The sequence below is a fragment of the Hyperolius riggenbachi genome, chromosome 2 (assembly GCF_040937935.1).
Source record: "Hyperolius riggenbachi isolate aHypRig1 chromosome 2, aHypRig1.pri, whole genome shotgun sequence".
Classification (NCBI taxonomy): Eukaryota; Metazoa; Chordata; class Amphibia; order Anura; family Hyperoliidae; genus Hyperolius; species Hyperolius riggenbachi.
In genome coordinates, this window is record NC_090647.1 from 200,509,905 (window position 1) to 200,531,156 (window position 21,252).

At 41.8% G+C, this 21,252-nt stretch overlaps 1 protein-coding gene across 1 annotated transcript in view; it reads right to left on the bottom strand.

Annotated features, from left to right (window-relative positions):
* PCCA (propionyl-CoA carboxylase subunit alpha) overlaps positions 1 to 21,252 on the bottom strand; it is a 647,351-nt gene that overhangs the window by 361,562 nt on the left and 264,537 nt on the right. The window contains exon 12 of the mRNA XM_068267993.1: positions 20,889 to 21,039. Coding sequence (XP_068124094.1) covers positions 20,889 to 21,039 — 151 coding nt within the window. The remainder of the gene's footprint in view (positions 1 to 20,888; positions 21,040 to 21,252) is intronic.

Genomic DNA, 21,252 nt, shown 5'->3' on the forward strand with positions numbered 1-21,252 from the left:
GGAAGTAGACACAATGCAGATTTATTGCAGGATTTGTATTAGCTGTAACAAATGTTTTTTTCTTTAACAGTTATTATGCTGTTGCTTATCTTTTAGAGCAGAGAGGAAGTTCTGAGTTCAGGTCCGCTTTAAAGACAAAACTTTGCAACTTTTCCTGCATGTTAGAAGTATTGGGCAGGTGGAGTGTTAATTAGATTTTAACGGGATCCTCCCGCGCCCTCTGCAACAATAATAGCTTCCATAGGGTTTGATTCATTAAGCTGTGCAACTTAAATTCAGCAGCGTGTGTTAAAAATCCACATGCGTACGCTAGTGCTGCGTAGCGTACGTTCCTAAGTTATGCGTGGTGTTTACGAAGTTACACACAATCCTTTAATTGCCGCGCGCTGTGACGTGATCCCCGCACTATGATTGGCACAATAGGCTGCCTGTCACTCAGTGCATACTACTACGAGGGGCCTTTTCTGATGATCACATCCCATGCAAAAAACCACCCCTACCCCCTCCAAAAAAAGGAAGAAAAAAAAAAGCACTGTGTGTATATAAGTGACAGATCCATTGCCCAACCCAGAACTGCCCGTATCCTAGTTCCCCGCTGCTATTGGCATCAATGGTGGTTCAGGCGGGCTTACAGAAAGGCCCTACGTAGTGTGTGCCGAGTGGAAGGCAGCTGACTGGGCCAATCAAAGGGTGGGGATCGCATCACAGCGCGCATCAATTAAAGTTGCGCATAACGTAGTAAACACTGCGCATAACTTAAGAACGCACGCTACGCAGTACTACCGTACATTGCACACAGATTTTGAACTTGCGCTGCTGAATTTACGTTGCACTGCTTCCATTACTATAGAACGGGAGTCGGCATCAAGGAGTAGACGATGCCACTTGTGGCAGAGGTTGCCAGTATTTGTAAAAGTTTCATCGTTTTATACCAAAAAGTACCAATGGTCATCAAATGATGTATTGAAACCACCCCCTGGAAATTTTAGGATGAATTACTACATCTTCCTAAGGATCCGCACCATCTCAAAGTGAAGTGAAAGTAACAGCAGTGAGGGGGGAGACAAGCAGTGTGTGTGTGTAGGGCGGGAGGGGAGCACAAATTTCAAAATGCCAACGATGAAACTGTTACAAATACCAGCAAGCCCTGACCACAGATGGCATCTTCGACTCCTCGACACCAATTCTCGTTCTATGGGATTCGGTTTGAATGGGAGAAAAAAAAAAAAAAAGATAACAGAAGCATCATAAAAAAAAAAAAATTACCAGGACCATTTTTCATCCCTAAACTGCTCCACTATATGACAGGTGCTGTGGCAAAAAATTAGCTTTGACAGTTGTCCTTTAATGTCTTTAATCTGTAGAAATACAGATTTAATTCTGTATATTCTGTATTTAATGATCTGTAGAAAACAAAAAAACCCTGGGGGACACTTGCCTTGGGAGGAGGAAGCCGCTGAATCCTAATGAGGCCTCCCCTGCCCTCTTCATCCTCTGGGAACCAGTGCTTGCAGCCCCTGAACACTGGCGAGGTAAATATTTACCTACCCCGATTCAGCACAGGCGCAGTAGCTGCTTTCCGATCAGGCTCAGATGGAAACAGTTGAGCCCGATTGGGTCCGCTCTAGTGTGCAGGTGCAAACTCACACCTGTGCAGTAGAGCGGACCCGATCAGGCTCTGACGGCAATGGCCGCTACTGCGCCTGTGCCGAAGCCAGGGAAGGTACATGTTGCAGGCACTACTGCGCCTGCGCCACAGCCAACAGGCTAGTTGGCTGTTTTTCGAGGCTAACAGCGCTTGATTCCTGAGGCATAGGAAGATGAGGGAAGCCTCATCTTGCTGTATCACCCGGTTGTGTCTATAAATAGTTCTGACTGGCTACAATTTCACACATATGACAAACAAGTAAGTGGCTAGAAGACCTCTGTACTCATTAGGTAGAGGTGCTCATCTTTTGCAGAACTGGATAGTGCATTAACTCCATCTTCTTGTCAGAAGAGCTCCCTTGTCCCCCTTCCCCCATGCCAACAAGAAAAGGAGTCTGGTAACTAGAGTTGAACAAGTGACATATGGAGAACACAACTGCAGCAACATCACACTGCATATGCTACTGTGTTTTGCATTTTGTATCATAAAATAGTGTGCTTGAACTCGTAATATATACTGTCTATTTGTTTGAATACTTATATGTTCATAGATAGTACGCTGTCCTCTTCCCTTTACCCACTTTACCCTCACCTCCTCCTTCTTTCCTTTGGGTTATACTAAATACACACAATGCAAATTCCTGAACGGTAGATTTGACATGTTTGATCTGCTCCCGTTTGATAATGGGATTGATTTTCTAAAGTTACTGATTGGGAGCAGTCTGGACATTTACACAATACAACTTCCTGTCAGAATACCTGTCAATAGGACAGGACATTGCATCATGTGTACCCACCATAAGATCTATGTAGCACACCAACTACCAGATCTACGATGGGAACAATTAGACTGACTGTCCTTTAGTGCTTTATTGTTAGTACGTGTTTGATATATTATAAAGCAAATTTTTAAGACCAGTTTTTGCAAATGTTTTGTTAGCAGGAAGGAAAAACACCAAGGGACTAAAGTATAAATAGTGTTCTAAAGAAAATAGTTTTTGCTTACAATGAGGATTTGCCAGCTTCTATGCTATGAACAACAAACTTATTATTTCTTTAGAACAACTTTCAAATATGAAGACCCATATAAAAGAGGTAATAAACGTTTTTTTACTCTCAACAAGTATAACATAATAAAGTTATGAAGAACGACAGGCTGCTCTTGTATGTACTGTGTATTCTATTTCAAGCTAAATGACGGGAAAATAGAATTCAATCTGTCACTCTTAAATAAAAGGAAAAAAAAAGTATTGTTTTACTGAAGAAAAAGCTGTTGTGGTCATGTGTCCACTGCCAATGTGTGGCATAATAGCAATCTGGGCCACCATGCCCTCCATAATAAGACACCTTTGGAAGAGAGGAGAACAAGGTTTTTAATCTAGAATGCAGATCCTCACCTCTTCTGTTTATTCAATAAAGCACTAATAATAAGATGCTGTTTGATGGTGTGGGGAAGAAGTGTGCATGGTAGGAGGGGATTTAAGAGGCTGGATTTCTATTGAAAGAGTAAACTTGCTAGCTCTGGAATATGAATATATGTGCTGCCTCTCTGTGCCGGCGGGGACGCACTGTTACGTTCCAGAATCGGGAGCTCACATCAGGCTTAGGCAACCACAAGTGTGGATTAGTTTTAAAGGAAACCTAAACTGAAAAGCAATATGGATTTTTACTTTTAAAATAATACCAATTTCCTGACTCTCCTGCTGATCCTGTGTCTCTAATACTTTTAGTCACAGCCCCTCAACAAGCATGCAGATAAAGTGCTCTGACTGAAGTCAGACTGGATTAGCTGCATGCTTGTTTCAGGTGTGTGATTCAGTCACTACTGCAGCCAAAGAGATCAGCAGGACTGACAAGCAACTGGTATTGTTTAAAAGGAAACATCTATATCCCTCTCAATTAAGGTTCCCTTTAACTACCAGCAGTCCAGAGCCTGTTAAACAAAGGTTATACAAAGTAAAAAACTGGAATGTTAGCCAAACCAGAGCTTTGGGATACATGTAGGCACTTCACCCTAACCTCAAAAAATATAAAGTGATTGGAAAAAAATAGCTAAAAAATAAATTAACGTCTACAAGAAGGCGTGACATTATTTTTCCCTCAACATTTATTGTGAAGATGTAGAAAAATGTGAATCACATGTCTCTAACCCAAGAACAGCAACATGCAGCAGATCCTAACAAAGTGACAGCAACACTGTAGAGTCAATCACTCCAGTCAATGTCTTTCTTTTCAAAGTGGATCCGAGAAAAACGTTTACTCATTGCATAATTGTGTTCCTTTCATATAGTTTATAGGGCATTCCTCAAGACAAATACTTTTGTTGTTGTTTGTTTTAAAACTAAACAAGCCTCGCCCACAGCTTCTCCAGAGAGCCTTGGCACTCTCAGACTCATGTAGCAAGGGCTTATGGGAGCTCAGTCTGGGCAGGAGGAGGAGGAGCTTACTAGCCAGAGATTTCAGAGGCAGAGAGGAGGAGGGAGGAGGAGAGGGGAGTGAAGTTTTCACAGGCTGAGGGCTGGAGATACAGATCAGCTTCCCTGTGTGTAATGTGACAAACAGAACATGGCTGCTCTCGTATCACAGGAATAAATAATCATAAACTGTTGAAGCTGTTTGCAGCTAAATTTGCTGTGTAAACTATCTTAACTTTAGATAAGATATGTAGACAAGTTACTTGTTATAGTTAGTTTTTCATCTCGGATCCGCTTTAAGGTGGCTGTTTGGTTGCAAGCTGTGCTCACACATATCAGTCAATAATTCTACAGCCCTAGAACAACATACATATAAAATATTGGACTGCTGCAAGTATAAATGTAGTCTCTGAACAGGCTACAATTGGGCCAACCAGCTAAACTTTGCACACATATCCAGCTGAAGTGTGTCCCTTTAGTAAGAACGCACACCAGTCTGTCTCATTCAATCATATAATGTGGTCATTTCCTAAAGACCATGGAGATGGACACTTTGGCCTCAATTCACTAAGATCATGCTGGAGATAATAAGGCAAGAGAAAACTTACCTCCACATAAGAGAGAGTTATCTTATCTCTTCATTCCTTAAGTTACCTCCTCTGTAGTTAAGTTAACTCCTCTGTAGTTAAGTTACCTCCTTTGTAGTTATTTTCACATGCAGTTAATAAACAGCCTGTCTTTAACTCTGGAGTTATTTTAAGGATTGAAGAGTTAACTTAAAGACAGAAGAGTTAACTTTAGGTTTGCCTGAGGTAAAATGTTTCCTGAATACTACATGCCTTATCACCATGGTAACAACTCTAGACGAGTTATTAAAGACAGGAGATAAGCTTAGTGAATTGAGGCCAATATCTCCAAAGCTGGGCTTTTGGCTTTCAGATGTAAGCAGCCAAGATTGCAAGTCTCCATTGACACTGTGCAAAAATGGGAAATTTAAAAGTACTTGTGTGGCAGCCCAACAATATTTGTCAGATTAAATAATGATGTTATAATGCTCATTGGTAACCAACCTCTGCTATCCCATGGACAGCGGATGGGGTCTTTTCTGCCATTTTTGTTTAATTGCTCCCCCACAGCAGAGTGGTAGCTGTGAGCTGCAATAGAAATCTTCTTATTTCTCACAGGAAAGGTATGCATCATGCAAGGAATTTCACTGTCAGCTTGTTGGAGGCTATTATAGAGTTAGTGGGTGATGTTCAGTGCAACTGTCACACAAAGAAAAAAGACATTTAATAGGGAAAATGCTACAGGGCATCACAAATACACTATATGGAGACTGCTTACATTATTGATCAGTGACCTTTTCAGTGTCTTTATTGTGATTAACTGGCATAGGTACACTTAAAAACCTATTTAAAAAGCTACAATAAATGCCTCATGATTGCACCTCTTTTTGCGGCACAATCGTGTTTAAAAAAATAAATCAACTGTTAGCAGCCAAATGCAGTGCAAAGAAAAGCCATTTTTTTAGTATTACATTGACTTTTATTAAAAATAAAAAAATAAGAAAAAGCTATAAAAATATATGGCATGGTACAAGCAGCACTGTTGGGGGATAATATTAGATAACGTTTTCTACTATTGACTTGCATTGTCACTACACTTCTGTATAAACCTGAGGGGGGAATTGCTATCTTGCCCCCCTGCCCTCCAATAGGTAGGTAGTTGGAGAGAGTAGAACCAAATTAAAATATTCAAGCAATTCAAGTAAAGAAAGCACAACCTGATACCAACACATGTAATCATAAGACAAGACTTTTAGGCCCGGTTCACATTAGCGTTCGCTATCCGGATTTTCCGGATCTGATCCGGACCGCATACTGTACAAACGGAACGTACGTTCCGCATAGCAATGTAAAGTCTATGCGGACGTTCACACACGTCCGTTTCGTACGTATCGGAGCCGGATCGGATCCGGACTCTTTTCCAACATGCGCTATTTTTTGGGTCCGGATCTCCGGCCCACGCACCCGGACCGGAGCCGGACCTGAGCCTGACAGCACCATCCGGAAAACAGAAACCAATCGGAAACGGAAGGCACAGAACACACTGCCTACAAAAACCTGATGTTCTACCCCACTTCCTATGCGTATCCAAGCGGCCATTTCGGATGGGGACACATGGGCCAAGCATGTCTGGAGTGGAGCAGCAGTGACAGACGTGCTGGAGCGGTTTGGCAGAATGTCGGAGGTGGAGGTGAGGCCTACAGCGGAGGAACCTGATTCTACAGGTGCACCAGGTGCACCTTCTGCTGACCCCAACATTTTTTCTTAAAATTTCGCTATTTTTTGCCCACGGATTCGGATGGCAGCCTGATGCATGCCTGATGCAAACGGTCCGGATCGGAAACGTACGGTTCCGATCCGGATTAGGTCCTGATCCGATCAGGATCCGGTCCGTTTGCATGGCAAAACGCAAGTGTGAATGGGGCCTAACACATCAGTGCAGCAGTACAACATCAGTGCAGTATTGGATGAAAGATGCAAGGGTCTGTCAGGAGTCCAGAAACACAATGACCTTCCATACACACCCACTAATTACAAGCAAACAGATCACAGGTGAAGATGGTTACATTTAATAGCCATTAAAACCTATTTGTGTCAAGTTGTGTGTATGTTATCAGGCAAAATCACCAGAGTATGTAAAACTTTTGATCAGGGTCATTTGGGTAGTTTGTGGAGTGATTATGATTTAAAAAGCGTAAATGAATCAAAATCATTTATTTTGCCAAGTACAATGGGTGTTGTACCCAGAATTATTTTTGGCACATACAGGGTCGGCGATGGTACAGCAAATACGCCAAATAGTACTATACATTACATGTGGTAAGCAAGCACACAATACATAGTGCATAATGCATAGAGCCTAGTGGAGGGTCCCTGGGGGTAGTCCGAGTGCTATGCGAGTGAAACTGCCACTTTCTCTGTGGAGCTCGACTGCTCTACAGCTATTCGGATGTACCAGAAAAACAGCCTTGGAAAAAAATAGAGCAGAGAAAGAAAAGAGAAAGAGAGAGAGAGAGTCCGGGGGGGTTTGCGGCAGTGCCGTAGCTGGCTGGTGACCTGCTTAAATGTCCCAGTTACCGTGCATTTGCCCCTGACTGCAGCCTAGTCATTGACTTCAGTCAGTCTGGAGGCCTAGAGTCCAACAATGAAGCTGCGGGCACAGGAGACCCGGCATGGTGGTGGAGCACAGGACTTCTGGCCCCATGGCAATGGTGGAGGAGAGCACGGTTCCTGAGGTCCATGCTGGGCTGCTTTAAAGAGACTCTGAAGTCTCGTTTTTCACCTCTTTTCTTCATATAATCCTGTTCTGCATGAATGCCCCAATAGATTCGCCGCATCCCCGCGGCAGATGGGTGATTTATTACTGTTTTTACAGCCCTGCAAACCTCCGGAGCTTGTCTTCCTGGAGAGGTAGAGCTTTCAGCTGTAGTTCTGCCTCCTCTGCAGTCAATCTTTTCTGATTGCTGCCTCTCCCCACCCCTCTCAGTCTTCTTTCACAGAGGGGAGGAGGCGGAGATCCACAGAGATTGATTGCGGAGAGGCTGAGCTACAGCTCAAAGCTCAGTCTCTCCAGGAAGAGAAGCCCTGCGTGTGAGAGCAGCATAATCTACGACCTGCAAAGTCGTAGAACTTTGCAGGTCAATTATACAGCAATAAATCACCCATCTGCTGCGGGAATGCGGCGATTCAAGAGGGGCATTCATGCTTAACAGGAATTTATGAAGAAAAGAGGTAAAAAAAAAAACGAGACTTCAGAGTCTCTTTAAGACTGTAGTGGAGTGCAGGACTTCTGGCCCCCTGATGTGCCTGTGGTGGAAATGGCTTCAGCCAACCACTAACCATGACTAAAGAAAAGTTTTTGTGTTATCATTCATATTCTATGAAACCACTGTTAAGAAATCACAAATTCTGCCAGGGTGTGTAAATTTATGAGCACAACTGTAATCTCACTCAAAGTTGGAAACCCTTTGCCACCTGAGAACAGTTAACATTTATTTTTTTAATAAAGGTAATTGCTTTAACAGGTACAAACAAAAACGCCCAAGAAGTAATAGTTGCCATATATAGTTGGCTGTTCCTTTAATAGACCAGATAGAACGTTCACATCAATTAAAGGTTACTCCTGGTGCAAAAGGAACACCGCCATGCTAGTGAAATCCCCACTGTGTGCATTCCTCCATCACAAACAGCATGCTCTCACTTTAGCAGATAGGACCCAAGCTATAAGGTCTTACAGTGCAGGTGTAAAATACGCTTCCGTATCCGTATACCCGAAACAGGAAGTGACCTCAAGCGCGCATCACATCCTGCTTGGACGGAGGCCAGATGGGGAATACCGCATAGTAATGCAGTATTCCCCAAATGCTTGTTTTTTGGCGGTGCGGCGCCAATATACAGTGTGAAGCTGGCCTCAAAGGAATGCTTTCAAAACCAACATGATTTAAAAATCATATCACAAACAATCGAAAATGATCTGGGGCAAATCAGAGTCCCTACACAGTATTAGCACAGTGTGTCTATTAAAGAGCTTAGTGAGCATATATGTTCCCGTCTGCATAAACTGCAGTTAACTAACCATTGTATTATAATCAGATTTTGAATGAAATTTGAATGAAATCTATTGTACCTACTGCTATCCAGGTCTCCATTATATATGATATAGTACAAAACTCCTGCTCTGCCAATCAAACTGCTGTTAACACATTGCATATTTTCCAGTATATTTGAATGACATTTCTCACAAAATGAATTATTTTAAAGCACATACATTAAAAATGGTTGCATCTGTCTAAAAGTGACTGAGGATGGTACATTTGTGGAATTCCATTTCGCTTCCCCATGAAGAGATAATCAGACATTTTTACTTAGGACATTTCTGTCTCTCTTTTTGCACAGGGATATAAGGGGAGGTGCTAACAATCATTGAGCCTTACCCAGAAAAAAAAACAAGCTAGAAAGCTGTAAACTGCAGAGTGTACTGGCCTATTGGTCTGCATTATACAGATACAACTTGATCAATGTGATAGCCCCACATGACTACCACTACTTCTGTGACGGGATGCAGCGTTTTTGAGCGGCGTAACAGACCATAGTAAGTGTGAAAGGGCCATAAACCGATGTAAAGATTTAAGATTTCTGTTGTCCCAATCAATAATTCTAGGCAGTGGTGTACAAACATGTTGCTTGGAGACTAGGCAAGTATGTGCCCTGTTTTTAATAGAGACATAAGAAAAAACAAACAAGAAGTGCCCACTGCAATAACCTAAATGGAAGTTCCTGCAAGAGCAACCCATACCCATCAGATCACTAGAGAAAAAGCCATTCACATCCAATGACAACTGTACACACTAAGGAGTTTCAGCAAAACCAATCATGAATGATAGTTTTGGAGAAGAAACGTCTAAAGAGAGTCTATACACCCACGGTCTTGTCTCCCGGGACAAATATGTGGCTTGGGGAAAAGAAAGGGACATGTAAGTGGAATTAAAATAATCTGAACATTTGTAGCACTTTTCTCCTGTTGGACTCAAAATGCTCAAGGGCTGCAGCCACTAAGGGGCCACCCTGCAGTGTTATAATCTAGGATGAATATTACAGTATGGTTCTCTCCATGTTTATATATGAGAATATATACCTATGTGATAATGATGTTTTGTAGCCAGAAAAAAAAGGAAGACGCAGAAGTTAATTTTGCTATCAATAATGAATAATATTTTAGAATTTTGCCTTAGGGTCTGTTTTAACAAATATTCAACAAGCATTATGAAGCAGCTGTTTTGCTTCTACAGAATACACCATATCGATGTTCTCATTCATCATAAACTATCAAATAAAACTGAAACCTGAACTTTATTAGTGGTGGGTATAAAGAATACAAATCTACGCAAATATGCAAACATGTTAACTATGATGCAATGCTTAGACCAACTCTTTGAAGAATGACAGCTAAATCAGCACCAGATGCTCCATCAAATGTCTCTCTGTCTTGCATGAGTGGCAATGAGAACAGGGCAGAAGAACAACATTTTGAGTGACAATTTAAACGCAGTGCATCCAATCAAAGACTACGTAAGTTTAAGATTTACATGAAAAATGTCAGTCAGAGAGGGTGTCAATGAGCTATGACTGAGGAAGCAGAAGTGAAGGGAAAATGATCCAACATAAAACCCAAACCCTATCTTTCTTGACAGACAGAATATTAGAAAATAATCCTGAAACAACCTAAATAATAACAGACTACAAAGGAAGAGATCTTAGAAAATCCATGGCATCTGTTAGAAGTGAGAAGAAGGGTGATATAGGAGTTTGAAATTTTAGCTCTCCGCAGGGTGCACACCCACAGAACAAATGCTTTAGCAACACAGATCCTGCAGAGTCAGGATAAGCATATGGACTGGTATGGAGACAATGTTCAATGCTTAAGGTTAGATCAGCTGAGAGAGGAAATTAAAAAACGCAAAGGGAGAAAAATAACATCTACATAAGTGAGTACAACCAACATCAAGACTAAATAACGAATTAGATACTACAATACAATTACTTCTTTAGAGCACAGTTTTACCTAAGCTAATGAAATAAATAAAATTTATTGTGACTATTTGGGTAATATTTTGCAGAATTTTGAACTTTGACGGATAGTATCAAAACTTGTTCACAATCACGTTAACCTGTAGCATAATCATCTTCTTTAACGTTGAACACTTAATACCATATATAAAAAAAATAGAAAATTTATATGCACAGTAAAATGCTAGATAATTCATCGCTGATAGGCACACTGAAAAAGATCCGTTCCATGCACTCATAGTCTATAATATCTGCAGATCCTCATACACACCTTGTTTAACAGACATTCATCTGCAGATCAGATCCACCAGGATGGATATTCAGATCTGCAGATGATTGTCAGATCTGCAGATGATTGTCCATTAAAGGGGTTCTGTGGGGGTTGTGGAAGAGAAAAACTGACACTTACCTTGGGCTTCTATCAGCTCCGTGCAGCGGTAATGTCCCACGCCGTCCTCCTCCCATCTGCCGTTCTCCGCCGCCGGCCCCGGTCTAAGCGGCATGGGATCCAACTGCGGCTGCGCTACAGTGGCCCCGCACCCGCTCGCTTCCGCCTGCGTCATCGGAAGCTTACTGCGCAAGCGCAGTACAAGGCTCTGTTCTACTGCGCCTGCGCAGTAAGCCTCAGATGACGCGAGCGGAGGCACGGCAACGCGCATTATTCGTCTGTATGTCAGACGAATAATAGCCCGGTGCCGGCTGCGGGGAACGGCGGATGGGAGCAGGACGGCGTGGGACATTACCGTTTCACGGGGCTGATAGAAGCCCCAGGTAAGTGTCAGTTTTTCTCTTCCACAACCCCCACAGAACCCCTTTAAACAAGGTGTGTATGAGATCTGCAGATATCATAGAATATGAATGCATATTGCAGAAATGGATCTTTTGCAGGAACTGATCTTTTGAATGTGTACAGCCTCTTTGTGTGCAGCATCTTGCAAAGATTTTTTTCTGATGGGGAGTTCAGCTCCATAGAATAGACTGTGTAGAGTATGGCTCTCATACTACATGGAAGGGGGTAAACTTGGTCTGTGATCTTGCCTTTTCCAAAGACTTTTATCTCAAGTGTGTATGTAGCCTAATGGTGGCCATACATGGTACAATTTTTTCATACAATCTTACCATTTCTATGTAATATAAGGGAACTGCCTAAATTATCCTTTCAGTATATTAATTTAATTTACCCGTATACTACATAGAAATGGTAAGATTGTATGAAAAAAAATTGTACCATGTATGGCCACCATTAAACGGATAGCAAAGGGAATATAGTCCGAAAGGAATCACGCTTCTACTTCCCCAATTGTGATGTCACCCTCTGTGCCATTCCCTGTTTCAAAATATACCACACGCGGGAAGTGTATTAGATATACATGTACATACTGAATAGTCTGGTGCCTTATTTGTACAGTTTCACATATTTTTTTCAGTTTATTGATACATTTAATTATTTCAACAACTTTGAGTTCCAGTCTTTTATTTATACGCAGGATGTCTACCAGGCCTTTATTCTGATATATTTTGGCGAGTTAAGACTTGAAAAATGTACTGCTTGTAGACCCATGAATCCAGACAGAAATGTACCGCCAGGGTTGTTAAATGCACAAAAAGTTAATCAAAACTCCAAGGCAAATGGAGAGGGTGCAAAAGCAGCCATCCTTTACTGATTAAGAGAATCCTCTCTCCAGCAAGTATATCTGTAGACTTTGTAGATTGTGAACCCCTCTGAGGGACAGTTAAGGGACAAGACAATATACTCTGTACAGCGCTGCAGAGTATCTTGGAGCTACATAAAAAATAAATAATAATATGGTGTAGTGACTGAAATACAATGAGAAATAGGATACAATTACATGCAAAGTTCTGAAAGGGCCTTAAAATGTGTATGGAGCCATGGAAATTAGAGTTGCCAGCTGTTGATGATATGAAAGTGCTTGTAGGTAAGATAAATATGCATGAATGTATTTGAATGCAGTATAAGTTGCTGGATGTCTGCACTGGAGATAAGCATGCATACAAGAACAAAACATAATTGTAATATCAAGACCACAAGCAAATCACAAGACACATATACATAAAAATAAAAAGATGATCATGTGCATACAACAATAAATCATTGCAAATGTGACACATTTTGAATAACTGGTCCTGAACATACAAAAATAATGAACCACGGCAGGACATGCAACTCCAATCTGGAAATGTAAGCAACAGAGGCATCTGATGGAAGCAAATCCCTTGAATAATGAGAGGAGCAGAAAATGATGAATGCATGGGGTGATAGAAACACAGAGAATGTTGAATGGACACCGGTATGGGAGCAGCAAATGTAGAGAGACACAGATGTGTATACAATTGAAAACTACTGCAAATCAATTCAATTCAAATCATACAGTTAGCAGGGGAGAGCAAGAACATGCAAGCTGCCAAAGTAATGGTACATACAGGCTATAATAATGGTATAGGTCAGCCATAAATATTGAGCAGAAAGCCACTTGGGATTACTAAGTCCCCATTAGTGGAGTAAAATATCACGTCTGTGGTCAACACACCTTACAATACAATATCATATGTGGCCTCCATGAAGTGACAGAAGCTGATATAAACTTTATGTTAATTTCATACCAATTTAGTAAGTTTGGATATGGACTGATCGAATTGATAATTTTCCAACATTAAGCTACATAAATTTGCTAAAAATTAAACACAGAATTTGCAACAACTCAAAATTCCTAGCAGAATATAATTGGGGGTTTCACAGGTGCAAGACTAGCAGAGTGATTGTTCACTGGTGCTGTCAATGCCAAGCTCCAAAAGTATTTTTTTTAAAAAGGAGAAGGGCCAGAGATTTCCTCAGCAGCGATAATACGCCATATCCCAACCAGAAATTGGCTTCATCAGCACCTTTCCCTTGTTGGGTGGATAGTTGCATCATGGTTTGCCATATCTTGTATTTAGTAATCTTATTTGAATTAGAAAATATTAGAAATATAATAAAACAATACAAAGTAATGACAGATGACTTTTTACTCAGACATCCCACCTACCATACCCCATACATACCACATACATCACCATATACTCCCCCCCCCCCCCCCCCCCCCAAGAACTCTGACACTTCTAGGTCCTCTCCTCCTCCTTACAAAAAATATGCAAGAAGGTACCTGAATCCCGTCTGCACTTCCAGCAGGTTTCATCAACAGCTAAGCCATATCTGGACATACAAACTGGTGACAGGTACCATCTGGCTATTAATTTATATTGGGCAAGCTGAATATTGGTGTCCGATATACTCCAGATTTTTAAAAAAAAACTCTAGCCCATAATTCTACATTCATTTTAATTCTTTCATTTTTTTCCCAACTATCACAGAATCGTGGGGGGACCCTGTGGAGGGTGGCATCCAGCACTTTATAAATGTTTGAAAGAGTCCCCGGTGGCCTTTGTTTTAATAGGAACCATCTTTCAAAAGTATTTACGTTGTTTCTAATACCACCCTCCATTCTCTCCAAATTCTTCCAGTAGCTCTTTGTTGTATAGCAACGAAATAATTAATTTTATGGGAATCAAGTAAGGGAGAGATAGCTAGTTCACTATTACCTACTAAGTCTATAAGTCTCATATCCGTAGGAAGATTATTAGCCTTACACCAAGCCTTGTCTTTAGTTGGTCCAAAATCTGGATTATTTACGATTGATATCAGTGGGGATATTCTGTCAAAGTGCTGCCATCTCTCAATTACTTTAGCTAAAATTGACACTGTTGGTTGGATAAGGGGATGGGAAGAAACCAACAAAGCAGCTCGTATCTGAGCTGGGATCCAGGAAAGGAGAAGGTCACGGCGGAGGCAGCTTCCCTCCATTCTTACCCATAATCTATTGTCTCATTTATTCTCCAATCCAGCACACGAGCTAGATGAATACTAGTATAATATCTGTAGATGTCTGGAACTGCCATACCCCCGCGATCTTTACCCCTTGAAGTAATGGAGAAGGCTATCCTACGCCGTGACCTTGCCCATATAAAATTTTGGAACATCTTATTCCATTCTTGAAACCATTTGCTGGGGAGGGACAGGGGCAGACACTGTAACAGGAACAGTAATCTAGGCAATATCTTCATCTTTACAATTGCTATTCTAACAATAACATAAAAAAAGGGAGATCCCAGGTTCTCAATGCTTCCCTACATACTGCTACTATGTCCCCATAATTGGATCTATATAAATCTCTTGATTCAGCGCAAATTCTTACGCCTAAATATTTGATTGAGTGACTGTCCCAACCAAAATTTATACTGTCCTGAATAGCTTTCTTGGTTCCAGGGGAGCAGCCCAAATCAAATTATAGATTTTTGCTCATTAACTTTAAAATTAGTGGTCATCCCAAACTGAGTGAACCATTTCATACAATGTTTCATAGAGATCCCTGGATTGGTCAAAGTGAGGAGTATATCATCAGCATAAGCAATCAATTTTATTTCCTCCTCTTCATTCACTATCCCTTCTATAAAGGGTTCCCCTTGGATAGCTCCGATAAGGGGCTCAAGACTCAAATTAAACAGCAATGGAGAGAGAGGGCATCCTTGCCGAACTCCATTAGTTAGACCAAAGCTCTCAGATAGACAGCCATTTATCTTGACTCTTGCTGATTGATTGGCATACAAATGTATTATCCTGTTAACAAAACAGGGACCCAGACCAATCCTCTTAAAGAGAACCTGTACTGAGTAAAATTATTTAAAATAAACACATGAGGTAACGTCAAATGAACATTACAGAGTTACCTTGCCATCAGTTCCTCTCAGAAGCTCACCATTTTCTTCTTACAGTGATCCCTTCCAGTTCTGACAACATTTTGTCAGAACTGAAATATATCAGTTGCTGTCAGTTATATATCAGTTGCTGTCAGTTACAGCTGAGAGGAGAACTGATGTGTCCATGTTTCCCTATGGCTCAAGTGGGCGATGTTACAGTTTAACAGTGTGCTGACCAGGAAGCTGTTATGGGGTAATAGCCATTTTCAAAATGGAGGATGGAGAATTCCATTGATCACAGTGGACAAACAGGACGCAGGAGAGGAAAAATAGATTGAGTAGTAGACTACACAGGAGGTAAGTGTGACTTGTGTACGCTTATTTTGACTTTTAATGTTCAGTTCAGGTTTTCTTTAAGAACATCAAATATAAAATCCCTAGATACCCTAGCATTTCACTGAACATCTCTAGTGGCAAAATAGAATGAAGAGCTGAGAGAAGTTATTGACTTACCAGAGAGTATAGAATAAGGCCCGCAGCGAGGACAGACATGGTGTTGTGCAGAAGCAACCAGTGATATAATTGGGGGTTTCACAGGTGCAAGACTAGCAGAGTGATTGTTCACTGGTGCTGTCAATGCCAAGCTCCAAAAGTATTTTTTAAATAAAGGAGAAGGGCCAGAGATGATTTCCCTACCAAAAATTAACAGGAATAATGAAGTGAAGCCACATAGATAAGTCTGTCTCCCGGGTGGGACAGAACAGACTGGTGCTATGTGATGCAGCTTGGTAGTGCTGCTATAATAAAGTGACTAAATCCCTGTGGTCTTAGATAGGTGGGGTGAAGCCATACTGAGAGATTCACCTACAGTGCCTGACAAACTGGACTGTTCCATGTTTTGCAGCCTAATGGTGCTGCTACAATAAACCAGAGAAGATGGAGCGCTGTAAAAGTACAGTAAAGGACACTGGCCTTAATTTACTAAGCTTATTTCCTGTCTTTAAATAAGGGTTCTGAGATGTTTTTCCACTTGCCACCTTGATGATAAGGGCCGGTTCACACGGACGGCAGGCGGCGTTGGGGCGGCCAGGAAGTCGTGTCGTCCTGTGACGTCCTGTTCGCTGGCGGCAGTACTGAGATCGTCGCGATCGGCGTTTCTCCTCCCCGCAGGGGGACATGAAGCCGCGTCGGCTAGCTGTCCCTGGACGTCGCATGCGGCTTCTAGGGACGGCCGAAACGACGCGTTAAATCGGGATTGGAACGCCGCGCTTATGCTATCGACAGTAATCGACGGTAACCGCGCAATGCTAAATGCTCCCATTCACTTGAATGGGAGCGTTTAGCCGATGGGTCCCGAACGCTTGGCGGTAGACGCCGCCTGCCGTCCGTGTGAACCGGCCCTAAATCATTTAGTATGCAGTCATTTAAGTTAAGGATTCAGACCTTTAGTTAAGGATTGAATCCTTAACTTAAAGAGAAACTGAAGCGGAAAAAAAATTATGATATTATGATTTGTATGTGTAGTACAGCTAAGAAATAAAACATTAAGATCAGATACATCAGTCTAATTGTTTCCAGTACAGGAAGAGTTAAGAAACTCCAGTTGTTATCTCTATACAAAAAAGCCATTAAACTCTACGACTTTCAAAGTCGTGGAGAGGGCTGTTTTCTGACTTTTATTATCTCAACTGTTAGTTAACTATTTACTTTTTCTCTGCCAGAGGAGAGGTCATTAGTTCACAGACTGCTCTGAAAGAATCATTTTGAATGCTGAGTGTTGTGTAATCTGCACATATTAGAGAATAATGCAATGTTAGAAAAAACACTATATACCTGAAAATAAAAATATGAGAATATTTTCTTTGCTGCTAATCTTCTAGTAATTATTCATAGTACACAACCAATTCATTATATCATATATTTTTTTCCGCTTCAGTGTCTCTTTAAAGAGAGTCTGAAGCGAGAATAGATCTCGCTTCAGACCTCATAGCTAGCAGGGGCATGCGTGCCCCTGCTAAAACGCCGCTATAGCGCGGCTTAACGGGGGTCCCTGTCCCCCCAAACCCCCTCCGTGCAGCGGGGGAGCGCTTCCTGGTTGGGGCAGGGCTAACCGCCGCAGCCCTGCCCCATGCGCGTCTGTCAGACGCGTATCTCCGCCTCTCCCCCGCCCCTCTCAGTCTTCCTTCACTGAGAGGGGCGGGGGAGAGGCGGCGATGCGCGTCTGATAGACGCGCTGGGAGGCAGGGCTGCAGCCGTTAGCCCTGCCTCCAGGAAGAGTTTTCCCTATGACCATTTTACGACCAACTTTTGCGGGGGGTGGGTTGGGGGTGAAGGGACCCCCGTTAAGCCGCGGGATAGCGGCGTTTTAGCAGGGGCACACGTGCCCCTGCTATATATAAGACCTGAAGCGAGATTTAGTCTCGCTTCAGTGTCTCTTTAAGGATATTATTTTGTAAATGTAAATTTTCAGAGAAGAAAGCAAGTGACAAGAACTCTTAAGTGCGTGAGGGATTAACACCTGGCCTCAGCTGTCCTTAAAACAGACCTAAAGACACTGCATATCTCGACCTCTTGAAAAATAATATGTGCCCCTTTAACAAGTGTGAGCACCAAAAGTACTCTGAAGTTACCCAGTCTCTGTCTGCACCTACTCACATCTGAAGCCACACTACCATGAGTAAAAACTACCATTGGCAGTTGTTGATAGCCTGCAGAGCTTCATCTGCCATCCACGTTCTATATAATCCTGTATAAGCAATGTGTAGCAAGCACCTATGGTGGACCGAGGAAAGGATCTGACGTGCTCTTCACTCCAGTCACCTGTGCACTGTAGGTGTCTCCCAAATAAGTGTTCCAATGAGTTAGCACCGTCTTCAGTAAAATAGCTCTTTTATTAAGTATCAAAGTTTCATAAAATCATGATGATCCAGCAACCAGCGACAGCTCCACTGTTTCAGGGAGTCTGCCCTTTATCAAACTGTTAATGGGATGACGTGCTTAACTTAACTTAGCTTGATAAAGGGCAGACTGCCCGAAACAGCGGAGCTGTCGCTGGTTGCTGGATCATCATGATTTTATGAAACTTTGATACTTAATAAAAGAGCTATTTTACTGAAGACGGTGCTAACTCATTGGAACACTATATAATCCTGTATGCTGCTGCGTGTCAGCGTTATGCTAACACCGCTCTTACAGCTCACACAGACTGCCTTTCTCAGCCCCCATAGGTTATCACTGCCTTATTACTGCCGTGTGAAAGACACCGATTTATGGCTCCAGATTAAGTCCATTTTTATGACTAGCTAAGGACTTGGTTATTTGGAGCCACAAATCAGGTATAGTGTGTATCTTACCAAGTCACTTACCATCAGCTGCCTGGTGTCTATGGGATTTGCACACAGAGACTCTATTTTTTGAACGCATGGGAATAGCTAAGAATTGTGTGCATCCCAAATGGAATCATTACTTGTGATTTCTCATTGTGTGAAATCACACTAGATTTTTGTCAACTGTGATCCCTGCCACTCAACAGGAAAAAGCAAGCCAAAAAAAATCACTGAGTGTAAAGTAGAGAGGGGAAGTGAATGTGTAGTCTATAGAAGAGATAGAAAGGTGTGTTATAGGGGAAACAAACAGAAATGAAAAGAAAGAGGCATGTCCATCTAATATTAATGGATCATCCACAAGGGATGAAAGGTTTCCAGAAATCTTATCAAGTAAACTACTCTAATTTTAAGTTTTCTGATGCGATCAACCCTTTACAAGTTACAGGTATGGTTTCAACAGACACAATTTTGATCTGAATGGCCAAACAGCCTGCCATCACGAAGTACCATTGAACAAGCAACTGTTTCCATACTGGATCCTTAACCAGTGTTCACTTATCCAGTACTTGACCCAGCAAGTATTTCCCCTAATAAACATTTCTGCACAAGAGCATTTGAGAATATATTTTATATGGCAACTGGGAATCACAAGTAGCATAAACTTAAGAGGTGTATTTCCAAACATATTTGCAATAAACGCAACTAAGACAAAGATATTTTTCCATTTTTCTCTGGCAAAGTGTGTCTGTCTATTTTCTTAAAGGAGTCATCAGGCAATCTAACAAATGTAAAACACGTATACCTGCTTGTAACTAACCTGTTTTGTAGCCTGATCGCATCCTCCTTTCCCCGTCCAAATGTATCAATTTCGTGCGGTAAGCCTCGGTCGGCGACCCGACCTCGAGGTCGGGCTCCCTAGCGACCCGTGCCAACGCAGGCACAGTATTAACTTTAGTAACTGCGGGACACTGGCGCAGTGATCTAATGCGTGCAGCCGTACGTTCACGTACGGCTGCGCACGCGTAGTAGAGCGCCGGAGGAGGGTTTTGAGCTTGCCAAATCCTCCGTTTCTGCCGCCGCCCGTCAGACACGCCCACTCCTCCCTGCCCACTCCTCCCAGCACACTGCCACAGCCGCCGCCTACTACGCATGCGCAGCTGTACGTGGACGTACGGAAGCACGCAATGCACAATAACTTCCCCCTGCGTTCCAAGTACAGGAACAGGGAAGTTTTGCTATGAAGTAACAGTATTACTTCCGGGGCACTAAATACAAAAGGCCAGAATTGCGGAGTTGGAAAAACTTTGCTTGATAACTCCTTTAAGGAGCCAATGTCAGCCCAGGCTCATCGATTTCTAAAGCTGTTTAGTAAGCACAAATTGGATAATTCCCCTTCAACAGGTGTCAGTGTCTGCAGATAATAGTAAAGATCCTATCCAAGAATGCCTCATAAGATTAGGAAATCAGTAATTGAGCCTTATTATTTACTATGTTATGTTTATTTGCCAAGAGCAGTAGTCTATTTACCGGTACTTATGAAACCTTGTATGACATCCATTTTTTTCAGATAACGGTTTTGTGCAAATTTGTGATTCATTTCGGGGGAAGCATATTTCACATCGTGACTGATTTTGCACAATCTGTCTGAGCCGAACAAATTGTAAGCTGGGCAGTAACTTCTTGAAATGAAGGTTTTGGAAACTCCTGAATTGTAACAAGTTATGGTATTGTGATCTGTTGGTGTTGAATTAATATCACCATTATGCCTCCAACCTTACATATACAAAAAGGTGGGACACATGGGCAGTGAACCCCAGAAATTAAGACCACTATTGTATGTCTTACAGAAACATATCAAAATCTTTGGAAGAGGTTTATTATTTTTCCATACTCAGGATACATTCTTCAGTTTTATGAAAGCGTCACTTGATTTGCAGAGATTTGGTATGTTTGAAAATGATAAACACTGCCATCTAGTGTGTAAAACTTTGTGAAATATATGTGCAAGCACTAGTTTGCCACTCTATGCACCAAAATTAGATAATTTATATTGCCAGCATTGAAAAAAATACATCATAAATTGATGATCAATAATAAATGAAAACAAAAAATCTTACCTGTAATCTTGTATTCATTTCTAAAAAGTAGAAATTCTTACTGGAGTCAACCAGAAACTCTACTGTCCCTGCAGAAGAGTATTTCACAGCTTTGGCAAGAGCTACAGCTTGTTCTCCCATTGCTTTCCTAGTCTCTGGCTCAAGAAATGTGCTGGAAAGCATTAAAGAAGACTTTCTATTACTATAAAACTAATTATAATGTATAATCGTAACAGAAAACAACATTTTCACAAAGCACTTTGCAAATTCAAAAAGCAATACAACATGGTGGCAAACACTCATCTCATAGCACTGCAGTCTCAATTTCACCCCCCCCCCCCCCCCCCCCCAAAAAAAAGCAAGACAAAAAAAAACACACACACAC